This window comes from Triticum urartu, chromosome 3 (genome assembly GCF_003073215.2).
Source record: "Triticum urartu cultivar G1812 chromosome 3, Tu2.1, whole genome shotgun sequence".
In the NCBI taxonomy this organism is placed as follows: domain Eukaryota; kingdom Viridiplantae; phylum Streptophyta; class Magnoliopsida; order Poales; family Poaceae; genus Triticum; species Triticum urartu.
The window spans coordinates 4346316-4361201 of record NC_053024.1 but is presented as its reverse complement, the minus strand read 5'-3'; the positions used below and the strand labels follow the sequence as shown (position 1 = coordinate 4361201).

General features: G+C 46.1%; 1 protein-coding gene across 1 annotated transcript; it reads left to right on the top strand.

The window, feature by feature from the left end:
* The first annotated feature begins 10287 nt into the window (after positions 1-10287).
* Positions 10288-11463, top strand: LOC125547489 (aquaporin NIP4-1-like). The gene is made up of 3 exons (XM_048711346.1): positions 10288-10431; positions 10585-11001; positions 11107-11463. Exons 1-3 carry the CDS (start codon positions 10288-10290, stop codon positions 11410-11412), a joined length of 867 nt encoding a protein of 288 aa, XP_048567303.1. The 3' UTR covers positions 11413-11463.
* The last annotated feature ends 3423 nt before the right edge of the window (positions 11464-14886 follow it).

Here is a 14886-nt window from a genome sequence, read left to right as displayed (position 1 = left end):
AAAACCGTGCTCCCAATTTCAGATTTTTTGTCTGTTTTTTTCGTGAAAACAAAAGTTCATCAAAATCTATCAACATGAGATGTAGTTTTGAAAATATCGACGCGAGGAATCCAACGGTGAAAACGGTTCGAGATTTGGACGCACGGTTTAAGAGATAAAATGTTTTGAATAATGAATATACGAAAAAAGAAAAAACTCCAAGATTTCAACAAGTGGCGCACATGCAACACGCCACTTGTTACAACCTAAAGAGCTGGGAGTGATCTTTGCAAGGTGTACTCCTCAACTAGTGATTTCACATTTTCATGTGACTGAAAATTGAAAGAAAGGCTCGTGAGCTATTGGATAGAGAGCGAAAAGCTAGGTTTGTAAAATTAAGACAAAAAAACTTTGTTTGTTGACCGTCAAATATTGTTTTTCTCTTTCTCTTGTGGGTTTGTTTTTCCCTCTTCTGGTGAGACGATTAGGAGTCTGTTCCAAGACCAGTGATTCTGCCGCTATTCCGTACTTTCTCATGTTCTTTTTGTTTGAGATCCTGCACAGTTTTTTACTCTAGTGTCTGCTTTTGATATGTTCTGTTCTAGTTCATTTACGCAGATGTTATTTACCTTCTCTCTGTCAGATTGCATAACTTGTTTTATGTCTGCTATAATAGTCATGTTTATTCGGACGCGGAGTTTCTGCTACCAGGCTCATTTGCACCCGCGCTTAGAAAAAAACTTCAAAACAAATACTAGAAAAATTCAAAAAAAATCCACATTTTTTGTGCTAGAAAATTTGATGCGTGAGGTTTGCTCCAAATTTCAACTGATTTGGACATATGAGCAGCTCTTGGCAAAAAAAAAAATTCAGGGTCTGTAAAAAAGTTTACTATTCATACAATGTTCTGACCCGATTTGTCTTTTTTGCCGAGAGCTGCTCAGATGTCCAAATCAGTTGAAATTTGGAGCGGACTCACGCATCAAATTATCTACCACATAAAAAATGGATTTTTTTGAATTTTTCTAGTATTTGTTTTGATTTTTTTCTGCACGGAAGCAGATGAGCCTAGGCACCGAGTTGGATTTCTGTGTTTGATCTAGTTTTTCTGTTAATAAAATCTTTTGGTAAATTTCTCATATTTCCAACACAAAGAAGGCCGATATGTTTCATTAAAGACGGCCAGCTTTTGACCAACTGTTTTTAGTCACAAAAAGGTCAAAAATGAAAAACAATGATCATTATGTGACCAATATTGATGGTCGCAAGTTAGCATATTTCTTGTAGTGTTTGTGATCTTTGGTCTAGAGCTCAGGAGATCAACCTTGCTCCAGGCATTAGAGATAGCATCCGCTGGAAGTTCACGGTGGACGGTTGCTACTCTACGGCCACTTCGTACAGGATGTGGTCCACCGGGTTGATCAAGTCTGCATTGCCACATTTGATTTGGAAGATTTGGGTGAAGGAAATATGCCCTAAAGGCAATAATAAAGTTATTATTTATTTCCTTATATCATGATAAAAGTTTATTATTCATGCTAGAATTGTATTAACCGGAAACATAATACATGTGTGAATACATAGACAAACAGAGTGTCACTAGTATGCCTCTACTTGACTAGCTTGTTAATCAAAGATGGTTATGTTTCCTGACCATGGACAAAAAAGTTGTTATTTGATTAACGGGATCACATCATTAGTCGAATGATCTGATTGACATGACCCATTCCATTAGCTTAGCACCCGATCGTTTAGTATGTTGCTATTGCTTTCTTCATGACTTATACATGTTCCTATGACTATGAGATTATGTAACTCCCGTGTGCCGGAGGAACACTTTGTGTGCTACCAAACGTCACAACGTAACTGGGTGATTATAAAGGTGCTCTACAGGTGTCTCCAAAGGTACATGTTGGGTTGACGTATTTCGAGATTAGGATTTGTCACTCCGATCATCGGAGAGGTATCTCTGGGCCCTCTCGGTAATGCACATCACTTAAGCCTTGCAAGCATTGCAACTAATGAGTTAGTTGCGGGATGATGTATTACGGAACGAGTAAAGAGACTTGCCGGTAACGAGATTGAACTAGGTATTGGATACCGACGATCGAATCTCGGGCAAGTAACATACCGATGACAAAGGGAACAACGTATGTTGTTATGCGGTCTGACCGATAAAGATCTTCGTAGAATATGTAGGAGCCAATATGGGCATCCAGGTCCCGCTATTGGTTATTGACCGGAGACATGTCTCGGTCATGTCTACATTGTTCTCGAACCCGTAGGGTCCGCACACTTAAGGTTTCGATGACAGTTATATTATGAGTTTATACGTTTTGATGTACCGAAGGTTGTTCGGAGTCCCGGATGTGATCACGGACATGACGAGGAGTCTCGAAATGGTCGAGACATAAATATTGATATATTGGAAGCCTATGTTTGGATATCGGAAGTGTTCCGGGTGAAATCGGGATTTTACCGGAGTACCGGGAGGTTACCGGAACCCCTCGGGAGCTATATGGGCCTTAGTGGGCCTTAGTGGAAAAGAGAAGAGGCAGCCTGAGATGGGCCGCGCGCCCCTCCCCTCCCTTGGTCCGAATAGGACAAGGAGAGGGGGCCGGCCCCCCTTTCTCTTTTCCCCCCTCCGCGAATCCTATTCCAACTAGGATTGGGGGGGGATCCTACTCCCGAAGGGAGTAGGACTCCTCCTGGCGCGCCTCTCCTAGGCCGGCCGCACCCCCCCTTGAGCCTTTATATACGGCGGCAGGGGCACCCCAGAGACACACAAGTTGATCCACGTGATCATATTCTTAACCGTGTGCGGCGCCCCCTGCCACCATAGTACTCGATAATATTGTAGCGGTGCTTAGGCGAAGCCCTGCGACAGTAGTACATCAAGATCGTCACCACGCCGTCGTGCTGACGGAACTCTTCCCTGACACTTTGCTGGATCGGAGTCCGGGGATCGTCATCGAGCTGAACGTGTGCTAGAACTCGGAGGTGTCGTAGTTTCGGTGCTTGATCGGTTGGGCCGTGGAGACGTACGACTACATCAACCAAACGCTTCCGTTGTCGATCTACATGGGTACGTAGATCACACTCTCCCCTCTCGTTGCTATGCATCACCATGATCTTGCATGTGCGTAGGAATTTTTTTGAAATTACTACATTCTCCAACATTGGGCGCCCCCTAAGATTAAATTTTTCTCTTGGCTCATCCTGCAAGATATAATTTGGACGGCTGGCAGACTGCAACGCAAGGGCTGGCCAAACTGTGGCCTTTGCCAACTTTGCAAGAAGGAGCCAGAGTCGGTGGCCCATATTATGTTCAAATGCCGCTTCACTATCAGGATATGGAACTTCATTTTCGACTGGCTGGGATGGCAATTTTCCACCCTTTCTTGGGCGGACTTTGAGACGGTGAATCAATGGTTGATTTCGAGCGAGGATCGGCCAAGCTACTCCAGGAAGGCGGTCAACTCCCTGCAGATGCTCATATGTTGGGAGATTTGGAATGGAAGGAACGCTCGAGTCTTCCGCAATAAGGCTTCCCTACCTTCGAGGGTGGCGGCATCGATTAAGGATGAGGCGAAGACCTGGGTAGTTGAGGGGCTAGGTTTCTTGGGAATATTCTATCGGAAGAGTGATCCCTTTGTTCGGACTTGAGTGGTCCTGTAATCATTAAGACAATGTTTTCTCTTCCGCGTAATTAATGAGATGAAGCAAAGATTTTGCCTCTGTTTCAAAAACAACTAACACAGATACCTGCTGCTTTTTCTTATTTTTCGTAAGCATATCAAACAGGCAGACATGCAGGTAATTAAGCACGTCAATGCATGCACAAGCACACACACATAAACAGCTCAGCCGCTTCTTGGTCCGGTCCAGATAAACATGGCAAACACTTACAATGCATAGTCACACTCACAAGTCATACGCAGCTATGTAGAGATACACGCAGGCACACACACACATAGGCAGCAGTTATAATTCCACACACATAGTAAACAAGCAGTCATTATTTTTGCAAGACTATGAGCCTCACACGTGGTACTCCCTCTATCTCATAGCGATAATCCTACACCTACGAAGACTAACGTAATTCTCTTACGTAACCTTCCATCAATACTCCCTCCCCCCCCCCCTCTTTTTATGTGCGGTGGGGCCTACCTTCTCTCTAACCCCAATCATAACCTGCCACCAGTCTAATCACGTAAGGATTACGTTAAACCATTCGTAGGTGTAGCATTACTCATCTTTTTTAGAATGAAAGGGCTGCGCCCCTGTTCCATTTCATAAAGAAACGAGACAACATGTCCAGAGTATATTACATCAAGAGAGCTCACGACGGACAACAGGCACGCTGCCCCAGTAAAAGCGTCACAAAGCTACAGCAACGCAAAGCCAGAACTAAAACCAGCAAAGTAAAATAGCAAACACCGCTAGAAGCACTTCCAAACAGAGTGAAGCTACAGGTATATTTGCCAAAAGAACAGATCTAAAAGGTATTTCCATGCCTCAGCCAGGATCTGGCCACAGCAACAGAGGAGGGCTTCTCGCTTTCGTCTCCAACTCTTTCATAGCCCACCCCAGCTTGTCCCTGGCACATCCTGAGGAAAAGCACTCCCACGTAGATAGATTTAACGTTGTTCTCCTCCAAATAGCCTGTAAACCAGGCCAGCAAACGTTATTGAAAACCATGTCGTTGCGAGTTTTCCAGATCGCCCACAGCCCAGCTGCATGAACAGTATTAATGGCAGCAAACTTGTCTCCCCTGAGCCAGTACGAGGAGATAGACATCATATTGATGTCTTCACTCACTCCAGTAACGACACATATGGCTTTCTAGAACTCGACAGCAACAACACAAGCACTAAATAAATGGGAACATGATTCTTGCTCTGAGCAAAATACACAAGAAGGATCACCCACCTCTTGTCTTTTGCTCAAGTTATCTCTGGTCAGCAGTTTACTATTGACCAAAAGCCAGAGAAAGATCTGAATCCTGGGGGGAATTTTAAGTTTCCAAACAGCAGGAGAACTAGTAGGCAGAACTCCTCTGAAATTTATAAACTTATAGAAGGATTTAACTATATAAACCCCTTTAGAATTCAGATTCCAAACTGGGGAGTCATCCTCATCTACCAAAAGAATGGAACTAGTAATTTCTACAAGTTCAAACCAAAGAGCCATCTGCTCCTGAGTAAAACATCTCCTAAAAGTAAGGTTCAGGGTATGGCCATCCCAGATTTTATCAATAGTGGCATTATGTTCATTAGCTAGGTTATATAGATCCTAGTACTGGGTAGCCAAAGTAGCATTGCCAAACCAATGATCCTCCCAGAATCTAGTCGTCTTACCATTGCCAACCTTCCAAGAGAAGCCAATCTTGGCAGCTTGTGCTGCCCAGAGCACCCCTTTCCAGAAAGGGGAGGCTCCAGCAGCAGAACAAGCAAAAATGTTACTATTCTGAGGATAATATTTGGAGTCAATAATATTCTTCCAAATTTTGCCCTCGGAGTTGTAGTATCTACTAATCCAAGAAGCTAATAGGGCCAAATTCATGTCTCCTATGTCAGTAATACAAAAACCCCCAAACTCCTTCCTCATATTGATGGAGTTCCAGGTAGTCAAATGATACTTGTGATGGCCCTCATAATCATCCCAAAAGCAATAAGCTAATTGGGAGTTAATGAGTTTAATAACCCACTTAGGAAATTTTAAAAGCCCATAAGATAAGTAGGGATACTAGCTAAGCAGGCTTGGACTAAAATGAGTCTCTTGCCAAAGGAAAGCAGTCTCCCCCTCCATCCAGCTGCTTTCTTGATGATCTTATCAACAGTAGGTTGCAGATCCTATTTTCTAATCTTCCTAAAATGCAGAGAGGCGCCCAAGTACTTAATAGAAAAAGCACTAATTTTACAAACCAAGGTTTGGGCAAAAACTAAAGCCTCATCCCTATCTATATTAAGAGGAACAAGGTCACATTTGTGAAAATTGATCCTCATACCGGAAATCAGCTCAAAACAAGACAAAGGCCATTTAAGGTTTTTGGCAGCATTACTCATCTCAGAGTGTAAGACAGTTTTTCACACTAGGAAGTACCTTAAATAACATGACCAACATCACCGGCAGAGCTATGTGCACTTCAAGTGCAGGGGGCCATGCCCCCCCCCCCCCCCCAGCCTTTGATTAATTCATGAAGAATCATTTTTTCAGAGGGCTTAGATTCCATTAAAAAATCAGTATTTTTGCCCCCCAAGCCACTAATGACGGGTGGGGCGGTGGCGGGTATTTCCAAACGTTCCCGGTGTACTACAGAGGATACAGGGGAGTCGATCCGGTCGGCGGAGGTAGCTCTTTCTTCCCGGCCGCGAAACCGGCCACGATGGAGACAGTGGCTAGCGGCCGGCCCGGATGTCAGTGGGTGTGAGTGGACAGTTATTTTGCATAAAACTCCCTAGGCTTTAATTAAACGTCACAAAAAACAATCACTATGTATTCCTAATTAACAAGAAAAACTTAACAGCGTCGTACGAGGGTTGCGACTTGCGAACCTGGGACGTCCAGGTTATTACATAGCATGTACGCTAGTCGCCGGGAGAAACAGTACTTTGTGTTCAAATGTTAGCTGGAAACTTTTATCTCTCCAGTTACTAAACTCCCGAGAAATAGCGATCGCAGAGCGATTCCGCGTTTTCTCTTACTTTTTTTTTTTGAGGATCTCGTTTTCTCTTACTGCCCTATCCCCACCTGATAGATGGTGAAATGTCGCGTCCACTGCCAGGGCTTTGCGCGTGTCACCCATTTGCCATATTGTCAGTTCCTGATGGGCCAGGCGTTGCTTACATGGGCTTTGACCACCGCTTTTCTCAGCAGGTAGGCCGCGTAGGCGGTTGCATGGAGGGTGATAAAAACATGCATGGAATGGCTGGCTCACGGGGATAAAAACTCTTATTTTTTCCATTTGCGAACAAGCGGGAGACGGAGGAAAAACCAAATTAAATCTCTTCAAAGGCCAGATGGTAGAGTAACAGAGGATACAACGGAGATGGAAGAAATGGCAACGAATTTTTATAGTTCTCTTTACACTTCAGCAATATGAACCAGGTTTTGGAGGTAGTCCAGGTGAAAGTCACTCAGGCGGGGAACAATATTCTTAATTCCGACTACACTCAGGACGAGATTAAAATCGCTCTGTTCCAAATGCTCCCGTCCAAGGCGCTGGGGCTAGATGGTTTTCCAGCCCATTTTTTTCAGCGTCACTAGTATGTCAGTGGGTTTGATGTCACGGGAGCTATACTACGCATAATTAATGGGACTGAGTCTGCAGAAAGTATCAACGGACTATTTTGGTTCTAATACCAAAGGTAAAGAATCCCACCTTACTGTCACAGTTTAGGCCTATTTCGTCGTGTAAGGTTCTATGCAAAATTGCCTCCAAAGTTAGCTCCAACATATTGAAGCAAGTCTTACCAGATATTATCTCACAAGAGCAATCAACCTTTGTCCCTGATAGACATATTACTGATAACATTATCACGGCGTATGTATGTCTCCATTTTATGAAGAGAAATAATGCAAAGAAAAACAGGTATCGTGCACTTAAGCGAGATATGATGAAGGCATATGATAGAGTGGAATGGGATTATCTGCAAGCAATAATGTTGAAACTTGGTTTGACGAGAGGATGGATGGACATTGTGATGAGTATGGTTCGCTCAGTCAAATTCTCAGTTTTTTTAATGGCAAGAAATTACAGGAATTCACAATGTCGAGGAGTATTCGACGGGGAGACCCAATTTCTCCATACTTAGTCTTGATTGCAGCAGAGGGCCTTTCGTGCCTCCTAAAATCTATTGACGAGTCATCCAACTTGAATGGCGTTCAGCTGGCCCCTTTGGCATCACCAATTAACCATGTACTATTCGCAGATGACAGCCTGCTATTTTTCAAGACTAGTGTGGATGCGGCAAACAAGGTTAACCAGTTGTTGCTCAGGTACTGTCAAGATTCTGGACAACGGATAAATAATGATAAATCATCAATTTTGTTCGGTAAGGATTGCTCTGAAAGTGTAAGGCTGGAAGTCAAGAATCAGTTACAAGTTCCAAACGAGTCGAGTGCAAAGTACTTAGGCTTGCCATCAGATGTGGGTTCATCAAAGAATGGCTCCTTCAAGTACCTGAAGGGTTACTTGTGGAGCAAAGTGTAGGGATGGATTGAACAGTCAATGTCGACAGCAGGGAAGGAGGTCTTAGTAAAGTCAGTTGCTCAGGCAGTACCTGTGTTCTCTATGTCATGTTTTAAACTCCCAAGAGGATTGTGTGAACAGCTGAACATGTTGATTCGAAAATTTTGGTGGGGAAGCAAAGATGGGCACAGAAAACCCAGTTGGGTATGGGCTTTAAAGACTTTGAGCTATTTAATTTGGCCTTATTAGCCAAGCAGGCATGGTGTATGTTACAAAACCCAAATAGCTTAAGTGCGAGAATATTAAAGGGGGTTTACTTTCCAAATGGGAGTATTTTGAGTGCTGACCTTGGGAGCCACCCAAGCCAAATATGGCCTGCCATCAGAGAGGGTAGGGACGTTATGAAGCTAGGCCTGATTCGGCGAATTGGCAATGGAACAATGACGAATATTTGGAGAGATAACTGGATTCCCAGAGAGGTCATGATGAGGCCTTATAGTAGACGCAATAACACCACTACTGAACTAGTATAGATCAAAGTTACCTATCGCTTTGCATTCTGCATTTACATTTTTTTAGTGTTTTTAAGTTATTGTTTAGTTTTTATGATATATAATTTTCCAATATAAAATACAATAATTATCAATACACAATTAATTTCTATTTAAATATTTATTCTATTTTCATCACTGTGTAGTTTAAAGAGGTAAACATGCATTCAGCAAGAAAAATAAAATAATGAGGTAAACATGCACTTTTTATAAAATTTCTGTGGATTTAAACAGTACAAGTTATATTATAAAATATTGTGTATTTTTTTGTATCAGCATTCAGGACCACAAGCATGCACAATTATTGTGTATCCTCATGTATTTTTAAAATACATAATTATTAAAAAATCAAAACATTGTATTTTCAAAACTGTTCTATATGTATTAAGAATAATTATGTTAAAAAAATAAATTCTATAAATGTGTTAAAACATGTTAAACATGTTTGTAAATATGTAAGAGTAATTGTACACAATAATTCTTTTAATACATGTTGAACATTTTCCTGAAATAGATGTTGTCAATTTTTGAGTAAATGACGAACATTTTTCAAAAATGCTTTTACAATTTATTAATGCACGAGAGACTTTTACAAAAATATGTTGAACATTTTTTTTCAGATGCACTAACACCTTCTATATGTTTAGAGTAGTTGTAATATTTTCTTACATTTTTTCAACCAAAAATAATATAAAAATAAACATGAAATTAGAAATAAATAAAAATAAATCTTGTGCACGCCCGTATTAAAAAATAAGCGAAATGCTTGAAGAGATAAACAGAGCTCGATATATAGAGTTCTAACTTGTCTTAATAAGTACCAGAGTTGGCTTTTTTGGTCAGCTTGGGCGGGATGTGCACCACCGACGGGGAGGTCCCAAGTTTGAAACTCGGACTCGGTGTTTTATTTTACTCTTTTTTCCAGTCATACTGACCTATGGGGCCCATATTTTAATTTGTGCTGCTTTCTTATACATAATCAAATTAAATATGAGGCGGCTTCTGCAAAAAAAAAACATCATACGCACACCCAGCGCTCGCTGACCGCCAGCCACTAACATATGGGCCAACATCGTGCTGGCAGGCCATACACCCGGATTCGTATGAAGGCACAATATTTTCACCGTAAAACAAGTTACAGCATCATTTTTGTGTATTTTGCAAGTTTTGGATACCAAACTGAGCGGTCCGAACAAGTTAAAGCACTCGTGGTATATTTAACTTTTTTTTCTCTTGTGAGACGATTAGGAGTATATTCTGAGAACAAGTCACAAGTGGAAGAAGGATCCACACAAAGCGAGTGCGGCAGCGGGTCGGTTAATTCAGTTGATCGATCCGGCACGTACGTACACTCCCGTAGCATCAGTGCCTCTCCTCCTCCGCATGCCAAGAGCGTGCGTGGGCTGCTCTGTTCCAACGCAACCAATTGCCCGCCACACACGGTGGGTGGTCGACACGGGACGACTATATTGGCGGATCAATGGCGTGAGGAGCCATCGCAAAGGAACACTCGAGAGAATGAACAGTACTACTTAGCTCGCTCTTGGTCCGCTGGAACACACAATGGATCTTGACAAGACGAACACGGTGGGCAGCGACGGTGCGGCGAACGGGCAGGACCTAGAGCAGGCTCGCCGCGGCCAGGAGCTTCCCCCGCCTGCCGGCCATGCCACCAAGGGCCTCGCCGTCGGCCACCTCATCCGGGAGGTACTACACATGCTCTGCGTCTACGCCATGCACAGAGCCACAGAGACGAGCTGAGCATCGAGACCGCCAATTAATTTGCAGCATTTCTGAGCATAATCTGAGAGTGTCATCAGTTGATTAATGAATGAACTGATGATCTTGTTAATTATGAAGCTGGTGCTAGAGGGCGTGGCGACGTTCCTGGTGGTGTTCTGGTCGTGCGTGGCGGCGCTGATGCAGGAGATGCACCACAGCCTGACCTTCCCCACGGTCTGCCTCGTCGTCGCCCTCACCGTCGCCTTCGTGCTCGGCTGGATGGGCCCCGCGCACCTCAACCCCGCCGTCACCTTCACCTTCGCCGCCTTCCGCTACTTCCCCTGGCGCAAGCTGCCGCTCTACGTCGCCACGCAGATCGGCGCCTCCATGCTGGCGTGCCTATCAGTGAACGCCATCATGAGGCCGCACGACGACAACTTCTATGGCACCGTGCCCAGGCCCCCCGGGGCCGGCGCCCGGCTCCCGTTCCTCCTCGAGCTGCTCGCCTCCGCTGTGCTCATGATCGTCATCTCCACCGTCGCCACAAGCAACGCCGTAAGTACACGCAATTTTTTTTATCACATGCGAGCGGAAGACGAAACTTTAGGCGGGAAACGAATCGACACGTTTCTGATCGCTTCCATTGATGCGTGCATGCAGAGCAAGGCGGTGGTAGGGATCGCCATCGGGGCGGCGGTCGGGACGCTGGGGCTGGTCATCGGGCCCGTGTCGGGAGGCTCGATGAACCCGGCGAGGAGCCTGGGCCCGGCGATCGTCTTCGGCCGCTACACCTCCATCTGGATCTACGTCACTGCGCCCGTCGCCGGCATGCTGCTCGGCGCGCTCTTCAACAAGGCCGTCCGGCAGTCCGACGCGATCGTGGGCTTCCTCTGCGGCGGCAGGGGCGCGTCCAGCAGGGTGGTCGTCGTCGGTCGCTCCGTCGCCGGAGCGCCTGGAACGAACTAGCCAGCTAGCCGTTTCGGAAGTGGCATCGGTTGTTGTAATCCACTTGTAAGAGCATGGTTGCTGTAAATCACCAAAAAGCACTAAATGTAAAACTTTACTACATCATCAAAAAACACCCGGCTCCAACAGATAATGTATAATTGATAATCTAAAATTAGTGCTCCATCAGATAATGTAAAAACAGTCGACGGTTACGCGGCAGCAATGCTACAGCCGCACACTTCAGCCACACAATTTCAATGAAAATTATCTCAAATGATAGCACAAAATTTCATGGTCCACAATATTAAATTATTACATAATGCATCAGCTCGGAGGCACTCTTTGCCCTCGACGAGACTCACAAGGCGGGTACTCCAACATCCTTTATTGGAGTAAATGCTATACATTCAAAGTACACACTAGTTAGTATTAACTCCATGTGGGTTTATTAATTAGTTCTCATCGTATTTTGACTAGCAAATAAAATATTAACGCATGTCATAAAAATTGTATTGTTGGATTCATATTTGAATGTAATTTCCAATGACAATATTTTTGAACCCTTATCAGTGCCGAACGTCGGGCATGGCAAGCTTAGTTACGCGAGGATGACAACTTTAGTTGGCAAGCATGACACCTGTCGTGCTTCAGTTTATTTTTGACAAAAACTTGCCTTGTGCCACTGGAATTTGCCGTCCTTACGTGACTGGAATTTGCATCAAAAAACGTCAGGGCCAGAGTGCCACGCACCTGACGTGTGACACTTATCATTTGAGTTTATTTTTTCCTACATATAACTCAGACTATTTTGTTAGTTAAAATTATGATCAAAATATGTGAAAGACTAGTAAAGCAGGACCGAGGTAGTAGAACATAAGCACAGTGCCAGCCCGCCATGGCCTAGGGCCTGCCCTGATGTAGACATGCCTATGTACATCTACGTTGTACCTTTGTGTTTCTAATCTAAAGGAAAGAAAAAGACGAAAGCAATGGGACATATGCGGAGACGGAGACGGAGACCGATGATTAGAATGAGCAAGGAATTGCCGGGGCCAGAGTCAAACAACACTCCGACGTCTTTTACTACAATGGAATGAGTAAGGAATGACAGGATGTGTCCTATATTTTACCATGGAGCAAAGGAGAAAGGGACTTCTGCACTTTGCTGTAGCATGGAAACTAAAACCGGCAAGCATGACACCTTTCGTGTTTCAGTTTATTAAAACTTGCCTTGTACCATTGGAATTTGCCATCCTTGCATGACTGGAGTTGTCATCAAATAGCATCAGGGCTGGAGTGTCACGCACCTGACATGTGACACTTATCATTTGAGTTATTTTTTCCTACGTATAACTCATACTATTTTGTTAGTTAAAATTATGATCAAAATATGTGAAAGACTAGTAAACCAGGACCGAGGTAGTAGCACCTAAGCACAGTGCCAGCCCGCCATGGCCTAGGGCCTGCCCTGATATAGACATGTCTATGTACATCTACGTCGTAGCTCTGTGTTTCTAAAGAAAAGAAAAAGACGACAACAATGGGACATATGTGGAGATGTGCCGTGGGGCAGCCTGGACAGAGGCCGCCGACGGGCGGTGGTGTGCCGCCGGGCTCCCAGGGTCGCAGCGTTGGCCCTGTGGGCGCTCGGCCACCGGGGCAAGTACCCGTCCATGCTACGGCCAGAAGAGGCGGGCTCAGGCCTCCAGCGCCAAGTACGGCATCTGTGGCTCAGCCGGTGGCGGGTCGTGGTGGGCCCCGGCCTCAGGCGCCGGGCGCTGTCAATGTCGTTCCGGCTGGCCGAGGTGGAGGGCCTCGGCATTCTGGGGGTGTGCCGTTGCCGTCGAGCAATCAGCCACGGGCCGCACCTCCACCCCATCACGTTGCGAGGCCGGCACAAAACCGGTCGGGTCAGACACAGACAAGACAACATTCTACCAACAGAGAGCCCAATGATCTGCCCCAAAGCCAGTGGGGGGATGATGGGTATGATGCGTATGGTGAGGGACGGCACCGTGGCTCCTCGTCCACGGGAGGAGGTCGTGGCTATGCCTGGCAGAGCGATGGGTCGGCGGAGAGACCATTTCTCGGCCCTACAGGCGGTTTTGTTGAGGGAGCCTCAGGCCCGGATCACCGTCAGAGAGGTGGCTTTTGGGGCCATCGCGGAGGTCGGGGAGGAGGCCGTGGGAGGTTTCGCCGACCGCCCCCGCCTAAGGCAGTTGTTGAGCACACGGCGTCAGCACTGGAGCCCCACCACGCGCCCACTGAACTTCCTCCTCAGGCGATGGAGGTGGTGACTGCTTTGGCCAGTGTGGAGGTTCCTGAGGATGGGACTATGGCTGAGGATACCGGCAGGACTAATGCTGACAGGCCGTCCAAATATGCGCGCAAAAAGGAAAAGATGCTTTGCTACCGTTGTGGGGAGAAGGGCCATTTCATTGCTGAGTGCGTGGCCGAGCTATGTGAGACATGCGGCAAGCCGGCTCATCCCTCCAGTGAGTGCCCGTTCTTGCGTGACTAGGCTCCGTCACTGACTGTGTATGGAGTCTACTGTGCTGAGCTTATGTTCTTTGAATCACCGGCCGCGAGAGAGATTCCGGATGAAACCCCGAGCTTGACCACCGGGGTTGTGAAGGCTAACCAGGGAGAGGTGACTGAGGCTCAGATCGTGCAGAGGCTTCAGGAGCTGGCTCCGGGGGACTTTCGGTGGGAGCTGGTGGTTCTCGAGGATAAGGTTTATAAGGTCGATTTTCCCACGGTGGATGACTTGCAGCGTTTGTTGAGCTTTGGTTTGTGTAGAGTTCCTGGCACTTCGGGCATTCTGGAGTTCCACGAGTGAAAGAAGGTGGAGCCTAAGGGAAAGCCGCTTACACAGGTCTGGTTGCGGTTTATAGGGGCCTCGTCTAAGCCTTTGCAGGATGTTCGAGTTGTGGCCAGTTTGGGTACGTTGGTTGGGAAAACGGAGAGAGTTGATATGGCTTTTACTCGGGCTCATGGGGTAGCCCGGCTTTTAGTCAGTGTTCTGGATATTGAATTCGTGCCTGATGTGGTCAACTGGACCTATAGGGGTGAGGTGTTCCCCCTAGATATTGAGTTTGAGGACACAGATCTGTTTGCAGATGCGGTTAATGGGAATGATGTTGATATGCATGAGGGTGATGGCGATGCGGGAGCCAATGGGCCACAGACCGATGAGCCGACACGAGAGGGGTCGAACGGGTCTCGCCCAGATGCTCAGTTGCCCGGGGAGGGGACCGGGGTTGAGCCGGCAGCATCGCCATCGGTGCCTATGACCTCGTTGCGGTTCGGGTCCTTTGAGCCAGCATCAGCGCCACCTAGACTTTGGAGTGACCGGGTGGATTCTGATGATTTGTTTGAGCACACGCTACCTCTGTTGGAGTTTGAGGGGGCTGGCGGTTCTGGACACTTGGTGAGGGCCTCATCGGCGAGGACTCTGGTTGGAGTTGGGGTGGGGGAGCCGGAGGTCGCTTC

What these genes read in the sequence shown, in the direction of transcription:
- LOC125547489 (XM_048711346.1), top strand. Translation starts at nt 10,288, where the DNA reads ATGGATCTTGACAAGACGAACACGGTGGGCAGCGACGGTGCGGCGAAC. An exon ending in TCGGCCACCTCATCCGGGAG is followed by an intron (nt 10,432 to 10,584) that starts GTACTACACATG and finishes TTAATTATGAAG; the next exon opens with CTGGTGCTAGAGGGCGTGGC. An exon ending in CCGTCGCCACAAGCAACGCC is followed by an intron (nt 11,002 to 11,106) that starts GTAAGTACACGC and finishes GCGTGCATGCAG; the next exon opens with AGCAAGGCGGTGGTAGGGAT.